The following is a 16,554-nucleotide window of genomic DNA, read 5'->3' on the forward strand; positions in this document are numbered from 1 at the left end:
TGAACAATGCAAAAGTAGTCAGACAGCACCCTGTCAAAGGTGGAAAACTAGAGACGCAGAAAAACAAAGCAGTCCCGTCAACTTCCAGCTCTCACAGGTTTCACTATATATATAATTTTAAAATATATTTTTAAAGATAAATATACTTATATGTGTGTATGTATCATATATAAATATATATAATTTAAAAAATATTTTTAAATATATCCAAAGCCCACTGTCCTCAAGTTGATTCCCACTCATAGCAACTCTATAGGACAAAATAGAACTGCCCCATAAGGTTTCCAGGGAGTGGCTGGTGGATTCAAACCTCCGACCTTTTGGTTACCAGCTGAGCTCTTAGCCACTGCGCCACCATGGCTCCTTTTAAATATGTAATTATATTTATATATGTGTATATATGTGTATGCATGTATTATCTATTGCATTTTAACAAATTACCCCAAAGTTTAGTAGCTTCACACAACATACTTTTTATTATCTTAAATATGTTTATAAGTGTTTATCTTAAACTTACATTATCTTAAATATATCTATATATCTGTGTGTGTGTGTGTGAGTGACTGAATGTGAGTGTAAAATATAACGTGGCCGAATAATGCTATCTGACTTCTGAGGCTAAGTCATAAAAAGAATACAACTTCCGCCTGGCTCGCTCTTGGGATACCTGCCACTGAAACCCAGCCACCATGCTGTGAGGAAGCCCGAAGGAGCCTATACAGAGAGGTTACATGGAGAGGCCTACGCAGAGAGGAGCTGAGGCCCCCAGCCAATAGCCAGCCTCAACTACCAGATTTGTGAATGAATGACCCTTCAGATGATTCCAGCCTTAGAGTCTTCCAGCTGAGGCCTCGGACATCATGAAGCCGAGTCAAGCTGTACCTACTCTGCCTTGTCCAAATTTCTGATCCATGGAATCTGTGAGCGTAATAAATGGTTGTTTTATACTACAGTACTAAGTTTTTGATTAATTTGTTATGAGCCATAGTAACTCCAGAAAAAAAAAACCAAACGCAGTGCCATCGAGTCGATTCCGACTCACAGCGACCCTGTAGGACAGAGTAGAACTGCCCCATAGAGTTTCCAAGGAGCTCCTGGTGGATTCGAATTGCCGACCCTTTGGTTAGCAGCCATAGCACTTAACCACTACACCACCGGGGTTTCTCCATAGTAACTAGAACATTATAAATTGAAAGCTAAAACATATGGGAAAATTATTGTAGATACTTGTGAGGTTGCGTCATGCTTGGAATTGCCCTGATGGCTTTACCCCTTTGACCTTTCATCTCCTCAGGTCTTTGTTAGACCTGTGAAGCATAACTTACCAAAGAACTTACAATAGGGTGTTAACAGCCAGGCAGGGCATATGATACCACTTCTTTCTTTTCTACGCAGGGTTGTGGTGCTGGTTTAGACCTAAATTCCTGGCCCTTACCTAGATCACAGAACTTCTCTCAGCCTCAATTTTGTCATCTGTATCATGGGCAAATGGTTCATGGGGCAAGTTGTCCTGCTTACTACCAAATATAATTGCAAGGCTAAATCGACAACATATTTATTCTTTCTTTGTGTGTATGTGTGCTTTAAGTGAAAGCTTACAGTTCAAGTCAGTTTCTCGTACAACAACTTATACACACATTGTTACATGACCCTAGTTGCTCTACCTACAATGTGACAGCACATTCCTTCCCTGCACCCTGTATTTCCCACGTCCATTCAACCTGCTCCTGTCCCCCTCTGCCTTCTTATCTCACGCAGACAGGAACTGACCACATAGTCTCATGTGTCTACTTGAGCTAAGCACACTCATCATCAGTATCATTTTATATCTTATAGTCCAGGCTCATCTTTGTCTGAAGAGTTGGCTCAGGGAATGGTTTTAGCTTTGGGATAACAGAGAGTCCGGGGGTCATGACCTCTGGGGTCCCTCCAGTCTCAGTCAGACCTTTAAGTCTGGTCTTTTTACTAGAACTTAAGTTCCGCATTCCACATTTCTCCTGCTTCATCAAGGATTCTCTGTTGTGTTCCCAGTCAGAGCAGTCGTTGGTGATAGCCAGGAACCGTCTAGTTCTTCCAGTCTCAAGCTGATGGAGTCTCTGGCTTATGTGGCCCTTTCTGCCTCTTGGGTTCATATTATCCTTGTGTCTTTGGTATTCTTAATTCTTTTTTGCTCCAGGTGGGTTGAGACCAATTGATGCATCTTAGATGGCCACTTATATATTTATTCTTTCATTCCCCAGAGATTCCTTGGAACATCTCCTATATGCTGGGCTCTTTGCTAGGCTTAGCATGGTAGAGTAACAGCAGCTGATTCCTACCAAATCACCAGTTGGTTGGAGGGGGAGGTTATGACACACTTCTGACAGCTAATCCCAAAACTGAGGCACTATGATAACTTATAGGAGGCTCAGAGCCACATATTTTTACCTCAGGGTTGCTGTCATGATTCCCCTGGAAGCCTCAGTGTGGGTGAGTTCTTTTATATTTAAGTACACTTTAAAAAAAAAAAAAAAAAAAGTTATTTCAGTTCAGTATGTCTGGTGGCATTTGCCATTGACATTGTAGATACTTAATGTATTAAAATTTCATTTGTTTTATCATCTCCCAACATGCAGAAGCAAAAAATGGCAGCTGGCTGATTTCCTAGCACCTCCTAGCTTGGAAACCCTGGTTGCATAATGGTTAAGCATTATGGCTGCTAACCAAAGGGACGGCAGTTCAAATCTGCCAGGCGCTCATTGGAAACTATGGGGCAGTTCTACTCTGTCCTGTAGGGCCGCTATGAGTTGGAATCGACTCGACGGCACTGGGTTTGGTTTTCGTTTTTTGGTTTCCTAGCTTGGGATCATGTGATTTAGATTGAGTTCGTCTATGTGTCTACCCCAGACTCAGAAGCAGGAAACAGTGTGACAGAGAAGCAGAGGGAGCCACCAATGCGTTGTGGTGATAGGTGGGGCCAGTAGAGCAGCAACATCCAGTGTGCGTGTGTGGGGCAGGGGTGAAAAGGGGAGGGGTTGCCACAGAGAGGTGTCAGTAGGAGTTCTGTGACTAAAGTCAATGGGGCAAGCTAGTAATTTTTGGTGATGGCAACTGGGTTTCATCACCAGCTTAATTTGTAGCAGGTTCTGATTAACAGAGGGACCCAACAAGACCCACCTGGGTCTGGATCAAGCTGGGTCATTGTGAACCCCAGGGTCTGGTTCTATAGCCCTCCCAAAGACCTGCTGAGCTACTCAGTATCCTCACATTAATTTTTTTTGGCTTAAACCACCTGAATTGATTTTATTGCTTACAACATGGAATCCTGATAGTAACATAAAGTAACCAAGAAAGGGATGAGGGGTATTGTTTCCTTTTTAAAACAAACAAAAAGCTCCAAAGGACTGCCTTAAAACAGCATTACATGCTTTTAGCATAAAGGGCCATTTCTCTTCATTTTTAGTTTTCTTTTCTTGAGGATTGTTGTAGTTATCTAGTGCTGCTATTACAGAAATACCACAAGCGGGTGGCTTTAAGGAACAAAAATTTATTTTCTTACAGTTTAGGAGGCTCAACATCCACGTTCAGGGTGCCAGCACTAGAAGAATGCTTTCTCTCTCTGTTGGCTCCGGGGGAAGGTCCATGTCTCTTTTTTAGCTTCTACTTCTTGGTTCCTGTGAGATCTCATGTGGCCTAGCATCTGTCTTCCCCCATCTGTGCCTACTTGGCTTCCTTGCTTGCTGAATCTGCTGTTCTATTATCTCAAAAGAGATTGACTTAAAACACAACCTACACTAATACTGTCTCATTAACATAAAGAAAACCCATTTCCAAATGGGATTATGACCACAGATGTAGGGGTTAGGATGTACAACACATATTCTTGGGAGACACAATTCAATCCATAACAAGGATCTAGGAAAAAGTAGCCCAGGGAAGAAGAATGATGAGCTACGTCTTCACTAATTAAAAAGCATGTATAAACTGAGAATTTGAGTTCTTCTGTGTTGCTCTGTAGAAAAAAGCAAGGAGTGATAGGAGGAAGTCTCACAAAGGTCGGTTTAATTCCATGTAAGGAAGTCTTTTTGAAGGTATTGGGTTTCTCATTACTGGAGGAGCCAAGCTGAGGCTGGACCAGCAACTTTCAGGGCAGTATATGGAGCCCTGGTGGTGCAGTAGTTAAGCGATATGGCTGCTAACTAAAAGGTCGGCAGTTCAAATCCACCAGCAGCTCCTAGGAAACCCTAAGAAGCAGTTCTGCTCTGTCCCCTAGGGCCTGTATGGACTGTTGGCAACAGGTTTAGTTTTTTTTTATGGAGGATTCAGGTAAAGGTAAGGGTTGGACTTGCCCCTTCACTGAAGGGCCCTTATTGTTTTACAGTCGTGGTCCTCATTAGAGGTTTTCTTCTTTTAGACTCCTGATCAGATGCATTAAAACAAAAATCATATTAAGCCAATAATAGAAACTGATTGAAGTTTATACGATTTGCAAATCGGGATAACATTTTGACTAAACCAACCCAGTGCTGTTGAGTTGATTCCGACTCATAGCAACCCTATAGGACAGAGTAGAACTGCCCCATAGAGTTTCCAAGGAGCGCCTGGAGGATTCGAACTGCTGACCCTTGGGTTAGCAGCCTAGCACTTAACCACATTTTGACTGGGAGTCAAAAATGTTCCAAAGATAAGAGAACTTCCAAAAATTCTTATCTCTCATCTTATTGACATTGCCATGGAAAACTGATAAACAATTTGCATTTAGGAAGGATTTCATGCAGCATTGTCTTGAAGAACAATTAGAATAATCACTGATTTACCCTAAAACATAGCTCTGGTCTGACCTTTGGAGTCTCTGTTTCTTGGAAGTGACTGCACATAGATAATTCTTCAAAAGAGCATAATGTCTCAGGCAAAATGGTTTTTTACTAGTTCATCCAGACCATTATTTGACTCAAAGGTGACTTTTAAACACCAGTTTCTTCAAGCCTCAAGGTTCAAAAGAACATCGAAAGGCAGTGGCCTTGGTGGGTTACCCCAACTCCATAGACCTCAGAAATCTAGATTCCAGGGGAATTAAAACTGCTTCTCAGATGGCACTTTCCTGTCTCTTCTAAAGTTGGGTGTGATCTTTTATCTTCCTTTACCCAATAAAATATGGGTGATTTTGGTGTGTGTTACTTTTAATGTAAATTGTGTCACTTCTGGGTGGAAGCTCTAAGGGATCTAATGGTGCTTTGCCACATTTTCTTCCCCTCTCGTGGTGTTCGTTGACATATGAGTTGAGATGGAGCCTCCATCAGCAATTGAGAATCTTACCAACCCTTACCAACCTGAATATATATCATAAGCAGGAAATAAAATTGTGTTAAGATTTTGAGATTTGGGGATTGTTTGTTATCAAAACCTGGTTTATCCTGACTGATGCAACTTTGTTTTAATGACTTTATTGTATCTAGTCTGTTACTGTGAGCCAGCTAAACCCTCATGAGGGCAATGTAATGGATTACCCATTGCCATCGAGTCGATTTTGATTCATAGCGACCCTAAAGGACAGCGTAGAATTGCTCCAAGGAGCGCCTGGTGGATTCGAACTGCCAGTCTTTTGGTTAGCAGTTGTAACTCTTAACCCCTATGCCACCAGGTTTTCCATGTAATGGATTAGAGAGGCTGTAACTTTCCTGTAACATCTGGAGATGCTCAAAAATATATTTTAAAACCTTTCAAAGGAATGGGTGAATCTGCAAGAAGATGGAGTGGGGAGGCAGGTATCTGCTGAGGTAAAGAATGGGGTGAAAGCACAAAACCAGTAAGTAGGCGAGCATTGACGTCATTGAGTAGGTAGTGACCTGTACTGATGACTTTGATGGGCCCTGGGGAGTGGACTCAAAGCCTTCAGCAAGCACAGGGTGAATGGAGAACACTCCCCACAAAGCTGGAGCCCAAGAAGGGCCACACCTTCAGGGAAAAAATGAACTAAACTAAACTAATAATATCCCACAGAGGCCAAGAACAAGGAAAAATGTCTTGGCTCTGAGTGCAAATTTAACACAAAAAATTTTTTTAAGTCTCCTCTCCCTTGAGAACCAGGGCCACTCTCATTCCTCAAGTGGGTTTTGGACCTGAAACTAAAGTATCTGTGAGATCCTTTTTTAAAAAGTGCAATCTTAGAATTGTAATTTAAAGTAGACCCTGGTAGGTACTGTGCTCCTGAACAACTCCACCCAGAAGCAAAAACAGATCCCTCTGGGAGGGACTAACTCTCAGCCCAGGCATCAAAGAATGGAAGCCCACAATAAAAATAGAAACTGACAATAAAAAAACCACCAAACTCATAAGGAAATAAGCTCCAAGAGAGTTAGGTAGGGGGGAAAAAAAAAAACCTTAGACGTTGGGTTTATCAGAGACCTTTATGTGTTTATAGAAATAAAGGAGGAAATTTTAAGTCTGATGAGGGAACAAGAGACAATCAAAAATGACTACAGAGATTAAAAAAAAAAACAAAAACCCAAAGTATAACTTTAAAATGAAATAAAAAGCTTAATGAAAGAATGTTCAGCCATCAAATTGACAAAGGTTAGTAGTAGCTTTTGATTAACTAAGAGATCAGACATAGACGCAGCAACTGGATAGAACAAAGTTTATTTGTCTAACAGATATAGAAAGATAGCAACACAATCAGGATTTGCAGCTGAAAAATCAGCCATGTGTCCAATAGCAAAAAGCAGGGCTGAGAGTAGGGTGAGGCAAACAACACGTGCCTTGGGTTAGCAATTTTGCAAACCTGAGAGTGAGTGCCTCCTTAAATTTTGTATGCTAAGCGCCTTGCTTGCCTCACTTAGTCCTGCCCTTGACAAACAAAGGTGTGATTTCTGTGTTCCCCAAAATGGCCCAACGAGTGGACACACAGTTGCAGATAGTAAGTCTGAATGAGAGAAGGGATCACATCAGACCTTCTGGAAGTTCAACTGCTCCCCTCCAAGCCCAGTATTATATGTGGAATTTGGAGAAGTTCTGCATGTTCGGCTAGTCTGGATTGTGCCAAGGAGCACCTCGTATGAGACAGTGGCCATCTCAGTGAGTCTTGGCGGTACAGAATCTGGAACATGACTACGGAGTGTCATTCTATAGAGTATACAGCAAAGTACACAGGGAACACTAGACAGAACAGAATTCAGAATACTCAGAAACTCAGTTCGCATGTATTACCCTCAGCCTCTCTAGGCTGAGATCCAAGTACTGTCTTGAGCTTAGAGCTGCAAAACTAAGTCTGAAGAAGGACCAAGCATCCCAGACATCCCTGGGTATCATGATAACAGGCCATGAGACTGGCTCATGTGAAGTGTGTAGTCAGCAGAAAAGACAGAGCTGAAGGAAGAAGTAGTAAACTGGAAGATAAATAGAATGTGGCGCAAAGAGATAATAATGAGATGGAAAATGCCAAATAGGGATTAAGAAAGAAAGATAGAGTGAGGAAGGCAATGTATTACCAATAAGAGTTCTAGAAGAGAAGATAAGAGTCTAGAAATGAGCAGCTACTAAAAGACATAATGGCTAAGGATAACCCAGAGATGATGGAAAACTCCACTGTTCTGATTCTGGAAACCTAGTGAATCCTAAGTAAGATAAATTGAAAGAAATCTGCAATTAAATATATCAGTGAAAATAGAACACTAAAGACAAAAAGAAAATTTTCATAGCAGTCAGAGAAAAAAGATGGCTTTCAAAGAAGGAATAATTAGAATGACAGTTAACTTCTGAACACAAATACTAGGAGACAGAAGACCATAAAATAATAACTTCGAAATGCAAAATGAAAATACTTGTCAACCCAGATACTATAGACCTAGTGAAACTATCTTTCGAGAGTGCATAATCAAGACAATTTGAATACATAACCCTAAGAGAGTTCCACTAAAAGAAGGAAATTTTAAAGGATATACTTCAAGATAAAAGAAGGTGATCCCAGATGAAAGATGTGAGCGGCAAGACAAAATGGAGAATAAAGAAAATGATAAACACGTAAGTAAAGATAAATAAAGATTGATGGTAAAAAAAAAAATATCTAAGTTGTGGGGCTAATTTTAATAAAGCAGACTAAGCTAAAATACTAACAATTATTGTAGTTAAAGCATCCCATGGATCTTGTGTAATTTAGAAGTATGATAAACCTATTGATTAACTTTTGACTTTATATGCATGTTAAAATTTCCAGGATAAGTATGACAAATATAGAGTGCTTATCTTCCAAAACAGTAGAGGAAGAAAGGAGAATGTGGGGTGGGAAAGAAAGAAATCTCAATGAGTTTTTTAAAAAATCAAGAAAGAAAAGAAAAAGAGAAACAGAAAAAGTGGGACCTAGTATAGGGTCGCATTGAGTTGGAATCGACTCAACAGCAATGGGTTTTTGTTGTTGTTGTTGTTACAGCATAAAATATATCCCTGGGTGGTGCAGCGGGTTTGCCCTTGGCTATACTGTCTCAGTTATCTAGTGCTGCTGTAACAGAAATACCACAAGCGGGTGGCTTTAACAGACAGAAATTTATTTTCTCACTGTTTAGGAGCCTAGAAGTCTAAATTCAGGGTACTGGGACTAGGTTGGCTAAGGGGGAAGGTCCTTGTTTCTTTTCAGCTTCTGTTTCTTGGTTCCTTGGAGATCTCATTTGGTATGGCATCCATCTTCCCTCAACTGCTTTCTTGCTGCTTGCTAAATCTGCTCTTTTGTATCTCAGAAGAAATTCACTTTAGAAACAGCCTACAGTAATATTGCCTCATTAATATAATAAAGAAAACTCTGTTCCCAAATGGGATTATAACCACAGGTGTAATGGGATTTTTGGAGGACACAATTCAGTCCATAACAGCTGCTAACCAAAAAATTGGCAGTTCAGACTCACCCAGCGGCATCACAGAAGAAAGGCCTGGCAAGCTAAGGTCTACTCTATAACATGTGGGGTTGCCATGAATTGGAATCGACTCCACTGCAAAGGTTTTTTGTTTGTTTTTGGTAAAGCATAAAATAAGGTGGTAGAAAATAGATTCAAACATATGGAAAATAACATGTAAATGGACTGAACACTCTAGTTAAAAGGCATAGATTGCCAAAGGTAGACTGGCAAACCATTCTAGAAAACTGGAAGAAAAGTCCTGGCAATCCCCTTCCCCAAGATCATAGCCACTGAAAACCCTATGGAGTGCAGTTCTACTCTGAAACACCTGGGATTTCCATGAGTCAGCTGGGTTGATACAACTGGGTTTTTTGCTTCTCAAAGAGAGGATACTAAAATTACAGAGCCACTGAAGCCAGTAGGCCATAGGAACACCCCGTAACTCCTTCCAGGGCCGATTTTGGGCTATTCTGCAGGTGGACTGGGTGTTTGCGTCCCATGTCTGTTCTGATGAGTCAGTAGGTATTTATGACCGCTGTCAGTTCTGATTGGTCAGTGCCCTTCTTAGATCAGTAGTTAAATACTTTGACTAACACTTCTGCTTTCTCACTCTAAAGTTTCTTTCTCAGGTGCTCATCTCAAAATTGCAAACTTGAAGTGTTCCCAATAGGCATATTTTTCAAAAAATTTGATGTGATCATTTAAGCAACAGATGTACATTGTAAAAAAAAAAACAAAAAACAGTAAATTCAGAAAATTGTAAATAAGAAAAAAAAAACATTATGCTAATACTCAGGGAGAGCAATTGTATATTTATTTCCATTCCTTTTTTTTTTATATCAGCATCAAAAATGGAATCATACTCTATATTACCTTTTATATCATTGACACTCTTATTACTGAAATTTCTTCTACAACAGGAATTGGCCAAGTTTTTCTGTAAAATCCCAGATGGTAAATCTTTTAGGCTTTGCAAGCTATACAGTCTCCATTACAACAACTCAACTTGGCTCTTTAGGGTAAAAGTGACTGACTACACAGTGGGTAAAAAAAGTGGGCGTCGCCCTGTTCCAATAAAATTTTTAATTATGAGCACTGAAATTTGAACTTGATATAATTTTCACGTATCATAAAGTGCTATTTTCATTTTTTCAATCATTTAAAAATGTGAAAACTCTTCTTAACTTGTGGGCTAAATAAAAACAAGTAACAGGCTCTATTAGGCTCTCATATCATAGTTTGCCACTCAGTAGTTTCTACAACATCATTGCTCATGGCTGCATAGCATAGATGTACCCCACAGCTTATTTAACCTCTCTCTTATTTAGGTTGTTTCCAATTTATCACTGTTACAAGCAATACTGCAAAAAACAACCTTGTTATAAATCTAGGTGTACTTTTGGAATTTTTCCTTAGGATTAACTCTTAGAAGAGGAATTATTGTGGCAGTGGGTAGGTGTTAATTTTTGTTGTTGATGTTGTTGTTGTAAACGTAATATACGCAAACAAAGTAACATACTCACCGGAAAAGCTCTAGGGAATACAGAAATATAAACTGGGAACATGAAACCAACACCACCACCTCCAAAGGCACATATTTGTTTGTTTGTTTTATTAATAATTTTTATTGAGCTTTAAGTGAAAGTTTACAAATCAAGTCAGTCTGTCACATATAAACTTATATACACCTTACTACATACTCCCACTTACTCTCGCCCAGTGAGTCAGCCCTCTTCCTTCTTCCAGTTTCTCCTTTCGTGGCTGTTTTGCCAGTTTCTAACCCTCTCTTCCCTCCCATCCCCCCTCCAGACAGGAGATGCCAACACAGTCTCAAGTGTCCACCTGATACAAGTAGCTCACTCCTCATCAGCATCTCTCTCCTACCCATCGTCCAGTCCCTTCCATGTCTGATGAGTTGTCTTCGGGAATGGTTCCTGTCCTGGGCCAACTGAAGGTTTGGGGACGATGACCGCCTGGGTCCTTCAAGTCTCAGTGAGACCATTAAGTCTGGTCTTTTTATGAGAATTTGGGGCCTGCATCCCACTGTTCTGCTCCCTCAGGGCTTCTCTGTCGTGCTCCCTGTCAGGGCAGTCATCAGTTGTGGCCGGGCACCGTCTAGTTCTTCTGGTGTCAGGATATGTCTCTAGTTCATGTGGCCCTTTCTGTGTGACCTTGGTGTTCTTCATTCTCCTTTGATCCAGGTGAGTTGAGACCAATTGATGCATCTTAGATGGCTGCTTGTTAGCAATTAAGACCCCAGACACCACACTTCAAAGTGGGATGCAGAATATTTCCATAATAGAATTTATTTTGCCAATTGACTTAGAAGTCCCCAAAGGCACGTACTTTTAAAGATTTGGTGCATATCTGTCCAGATTTTACTCTGCATAAGAATATATATACTTTTTTCCCCTCTATGAAATAGAACTGTATTATATTTTTGCACTTCGCTTTTTTTTTTTTTAACCTAACTACATATAATAAAGGTTTCCCCTTGTCAGTACACATAAATCTACTTTAACTGCACATTAGTCCATTGTGGAGTTCTATCATAATTTACCCAGTTCCCTATTACTGGACGTTTAGTTCGTTCCTAAGTTTTGTTATTTTAAATTAGATTGTGGTCAAAGTCCTTTTAACTCTAATTTTGTTTTCTTTTTGTTACCAATTTCCAGATGGAAACTCTAGTGGCGTAGTGGTTAAGTGCTGTGGCTGCTAACCAAAGGGTTGGCAGTTTGAATACGCCAGGCGCTCCTTGGAAACTCTGTGGGGCAGTTCTACTCTGTCCTGTAGGGTCGCTATGAGTCGGAATCAACTCAATGGCACTGGGTTTGGTTTTGGTTTGGTTAATTTCCAGATTGCCCTTTTGGAAGTTTGTTCGAATTTATACCCACCTCAGCAGTGTTTAAGGAGCCATGGTGGTACAGTGGTTATGTGCTTGCATGTTGACTGAACCCACCAGCCCCTCCACAGGAGAAAGATGTGGCAGTCTGCTTCAGTAAAGATTATAGCCTTGGAGCCCTATGGGGCAGTTCTACTCTGTCCTATAGGGTTACCGTGAGTCAGAATTGACTCAATGGCAGTGGGTTTTGTTTGGTTTGGGTTCAGCAGTGTTTATGCGCCAATTTCCCAACACCCTTGTCAACTTCGAATGCTTTTTTTTTTTTTTTAAATCATAGCCAGTTTGACAGAAAAAAATGGTCTTTTGTTCCATGGATATTAATTGTGGTGATGAAATTAGGCTTTCTATGTGAGTTGCCCGATTAATTTCCATTTGACCATCCAAAAGCTTTGTAGGTGTTTTCCTTATTTCTGGGGTTCTAATCGCCCTCCCCTTGCCTTCCATGTTTTTCAGTTACGACAGTGGCCTGACTCATATACAAAGAAGTTTGAGCACAAAATCTACCCCATCACATTTTCTGCCGGAAACCCTCAAGAATGGAAGAAATTATTCAAACCCTGTGCTGCCCAGAGACTCTTTCTTCCGGTAGGAACATCTGTTTTTAATAAGATGCAGGTTGGAAGAGAATTGCTTTTGGAAACATGGTGAAGTTGGCTGGGGTGTGTTTGGAGACATTATGCTTACAGCTGAAAATGTGTTTCTCTTGGGTTCTCTACTTGGTGCTCTTTGCAGTGTGCAGAAAGAGGGGCCTGTGTTCTAAAGGTTGCCTTTCCCAAAGACTGAGGCCTAAGCGCATCCATAGCAAGTCTTGGATTATGGGTCTTTGTGACTGTGGCTCCAGTGTTTACTAGCTGTGTGAATCTCAGTAAATTCTCTGACTTCCCTAAACTTCCGTTTCCTCCGTAGGCTTGGCACATACCAAAACCAGACCAAACCCAGTGCCGTCGAGTTGATTCCGACTCATAGTGACCCTATAGGACAGAGTAGAACTGCCCCGTAGAGTTTCCAAGGATCGGTTGGTGGATTCGAACTGCCAGCTATTTGGTCAGCATCTGTAGCACTTAACCACTGCGCCACCAGGGTTTCCGGCTTGGCACATAAAAAACATAGATGGCCCTTAATAACTGTTAGTTTCAGTTATTATTATTTCTCTTACAATAGTAACTCCTACTAGATAGAGCCATGCCCAGGCGATAATTGAGGAAGAACTCAGAGTTCTGGTTCAGCCTTCCAGTATTGAATTCTAAATCAAATGTTTTTTGTTTCCATTTTAAAAAATTCTAAATAGAAAAGTCACTTAAGATATATCAAAACTGAGAAATATCATTGAGCAGAGATTGCGACTTTGAATTGTGAATTGCAGTCTTGGCATTTGTGAGGGGTTCGTGCCATCAGTAAATATGTACTGAGCACTCATTGGTGATGGTGATATGGCGTTGGACAAGACAGCTATGGTCTTGCCCTCTTGGAGCTTGAGTCTAATAGGGTATCCTGTCATTGAACAAGTGATTAGAAATGTGATCAGTGCTGAGGTAGAGAACAGAGCCTCGTGGATGTGTATAGCTTGGGGTCCTGCCCTGGTCTGGGAGATGTGAGAGAAGATTCTCTTCAGGCATTGGCATTTAAGTTGGGACATGAATGAAGGGGGAGTAGGGGATACTGGCAACAAGGGCCTGGGGGATAATGAGAGGAAGGAGGGTTCCAGACAGATACAACAGTATGTACAAAGGCCCTGAGGTGGGAAGTAGTATAGTGAGAAAATAAAAGCAGGTCACAGTGACTGGAAAGTACACCCACTGAGGTGGCACTGAAGAGGTCGGCAGAGTCTGGAGTCTGCGGGCTCTATAGGCCATGTTGGGGTATTTGACTTTTGTCTTAAGGTCATTGGGAAGTCATGGAATGATTTTTAAAGAGTACACATTGCTTCATTGCAGTGTGGATAGTGGAATTGGTGAGGCAATTAATGATGACTTGGGCTATGGTGGGAGCCCTGGTGGCGCAGTGGTTAAGTGTCATCCTCCAACTTAAAGGTCAGCAGTTCAAATCTACCAGCTACTCCTCGGAAACCCTATGGAGAAGTTCTACTCTGTCTTGTAGGGTCGCTATAAGTCGGAATCGACTCAGCAGCAACAGGTTTGGTTTGGTTTTGGGCTATGGGGATTGTCTTAGAGATGGATTCAGAGTCTGCTTGAGAAATAGAATTTATCAGGCCTCATAATTGGCTAATCCTAAGAGTTGGAGGGGGATTGAGATGATAAGGATTCCACCGATGTTTCTGACCTGAACAACTATTAAAGCTGATCTGTTTGAAATTGCCAATAGTCAACCACGTGTGACCTACAAAGAAGGCAATTTTATATGGTTCAGCCTACTGAATGGATGATAGTGCCATGTGTTGAGATGAAAAAGACTGGAAGAAGAGCAGTTTTGGTAAGTGGGGAAGAGGAGTTCCATATGGAATGTCTTTTAAATTTTGAGATGCCTGGGAGATATCCAAGCAGAGGGAAATCTTATCATCTATTGGTCTGGAATCCCTGAATGGTGAGTAGCACTTTTAACGTTTCCTACGGGAACCTGTGAGAAGACAAAGCTTGGTTGTGTTTTGGGTTCTGATCTGCTCTCCAAGCTCACCCCCTCACTAAATGACCTATCGTATACATGCTACAGATTATTATACATGTTTTGAGATGGGATTAATTGTATAAGGATGGGATTAAGAAAAGACTTTCTCAGCCCGGAACTAAGATCTCTAGGTTGGTGATATAACAACTAATTGCCACTTGAGAAGATGAGAAGAAATGTCAGGTTTCTACCTCCTGTCTCTGTTTTAGGTGGGGGGAAAGTATTACAAAGCCCACATTAATGTGAAAACTTGTCCCCCCAACCTGTCCAAAATATTAGCAACCTAGTGGGAACCATATTTGAATTTTCCCTGACCTTGAATTGTGACTTTATTTTCACTACTAAAAAAAATAAAACAAACAAAAACCACTACATGATGGTTTTCATTCATTTCCAGCTAAGTAAGTGTTCTGTTTTGAATGACAAATGGATGCTGGCATTCCTTATCTGCTTCTGATAATGGAAACTAGCTCTTCTTAAAAAAAATAATAAAAGGAGATTACGGTTGACAGGACATTTATCTTTTCTCAGTCGTATATCATAATAGCAGATTATGAACATGGTATTTTTGGGCATCAGTGAGAGATGTATTGATCATCAGGGTAATTTGAAATAAAGTCTAGGTGATTTTTTCCTTGCAATTCATCTCTATAAAACCAAATCAAGTGTGCTGCTGAGGCAGCACAGAGAAGATGGAGATACTAAAATGCAAGCATTCTAGCAGGTGGTCAATTGACTGAGCACCACAGTCTTACCCACTCTTTGTGAGGCTGTTGTCCACCCCAAACCTGCAGAAGAGACCTTTTCTCAGCTAAGATTTTACGTTCAGAATAAGATCAAAACACAGTTTTGTAGGTCAAGCCTGTTAGATTCTCAAATATGTTGTTGTTGCTCTTAGGTGCCATTGAGTCAGTCCTGACTCCTAGTGACACCATGTACAACAGAACAATACACTCCCTGGTCCTGCACCATCCTCACAATCATTGTTATCTCAAGTATGGTTAGTAGAATTCAGATCCCACTAAGTCAAGGTTTACAAAGTCCCAGAAATCAGTGGATGTTTATTTTTCTACTTCTATGAGTAATGTTCTAGTAGCAAAATTATAGTGCAAACTAAACTACAAATGGCTTGATTAAGCTCTCCAAGATGCATACTGCTTTCAGGTAATTCAGAAACTTAGAGTATTTAAAACAATATGCTGATTACAAATAAATCAAATCTGTTCATTAAATTGATCCTGGAGGACTTTTCCCTTTTTGCCTGCTAAAACTTTATTACATTCCCTTTATTACAAAAGCCTTTGCTTCTCTAAGAATAACTGAGTTTCATGAATTCACAGCACCACCCGGCTAATTAATTGGGATGTGTGAGATTTTGTAATGGATCTGTACATTTCACTACAGTTTGATTACAAAGACCAATCTCCTCAGTAAAAGTGATCCATTGGGGTCACTGTGAGTCAGAATCAACTCAGCAGCAGTGGGTTTGGGCTTCGAGGTCTGAGAGAAATTTAAAACATGACAGAGATCAGTGGATGGCAAGTGGTACCCAATGTGATAATGTGAGATCAGTTAAGGAACTTTCCAGGCTTCATTCAGGGAGAAAAGTACTTTTCACAAAGATTTAATAAGCTCGTCTATGCGAAGAAATTTGGAAGACAGCTACCTGGCCAACCGACTGGAAGAGATCCATATTATGCCTATTCCCAAGAAAGGTGATCCAACTGAATGTGGAAATTATCGAACAATGTCATTAATATCGTAAAAACACAAGTAAAATTTTGCTGAAGATCATTCAAAACCAGCTATAACGGTAAATCACCAGGGAACTTCCAGAAATTCAAACCAGATTCAGAAGAGGACATGGAACCAAGGATATCATTGTTGATGTTAGATGATTCTTGGCTGAAAGCAGAGAATAGCAGAGAAGTGTTCACCGTTGTTTTACGGACTATGCAAAGGCATTTGACTGTGTGGATCATAACAAATTATAGATAACATTGTGAAGTATGGAAATTCCAGAACACTTAAATGTGCTTGTGAGGAACTTGTACATAGATCAAGAGGCGGTAGTTCGAACAAAACAAGGGAATACTGTGTGGTTTCAAGTCAGGAAAGGCGTGGGTCAGGGTTGTATCCTTTCACCATACTTATTCAATCTGTACG

General features: G+C 40.6%; 1 protein-coding gene across 1 annotated transcript in view; it reads left to right on the plus strand.

The window, feature by feature from the left end:
- GXYLT2 (glucoside xylosyltransferase 2) overlaps positions 1–16,554 on the plus strand; it is a 106,872-nt gene that overhangs the window by 25,995 nt on the left and 64,323 nt on the right. The window contains exon 3 of the mRNA XM_049862430.1: positions 12,220–12,351. Coding sequence (XP_049718387.1) covers positions 12,220–12,351 — 132 coding nt within the window. The remainder of the gene's footprint in view (positions 1–12,219; positions 12,352–16,554) is intronic.

The sequence above is a fragment of the Elephas maximus genome, chromosome 20, assembly GCF_024166365.1.
Source record: "Elephas maximus indicus isolate mEleMax1 chromosome 20, mEleMax1 primary haplotype, whole genome shotgun sequence".
NCBI lineage: Eukaryota > Metazoa > Chordata > Mammalia > Proboscidea > Elephantidae > Elephas > Elephas maximus.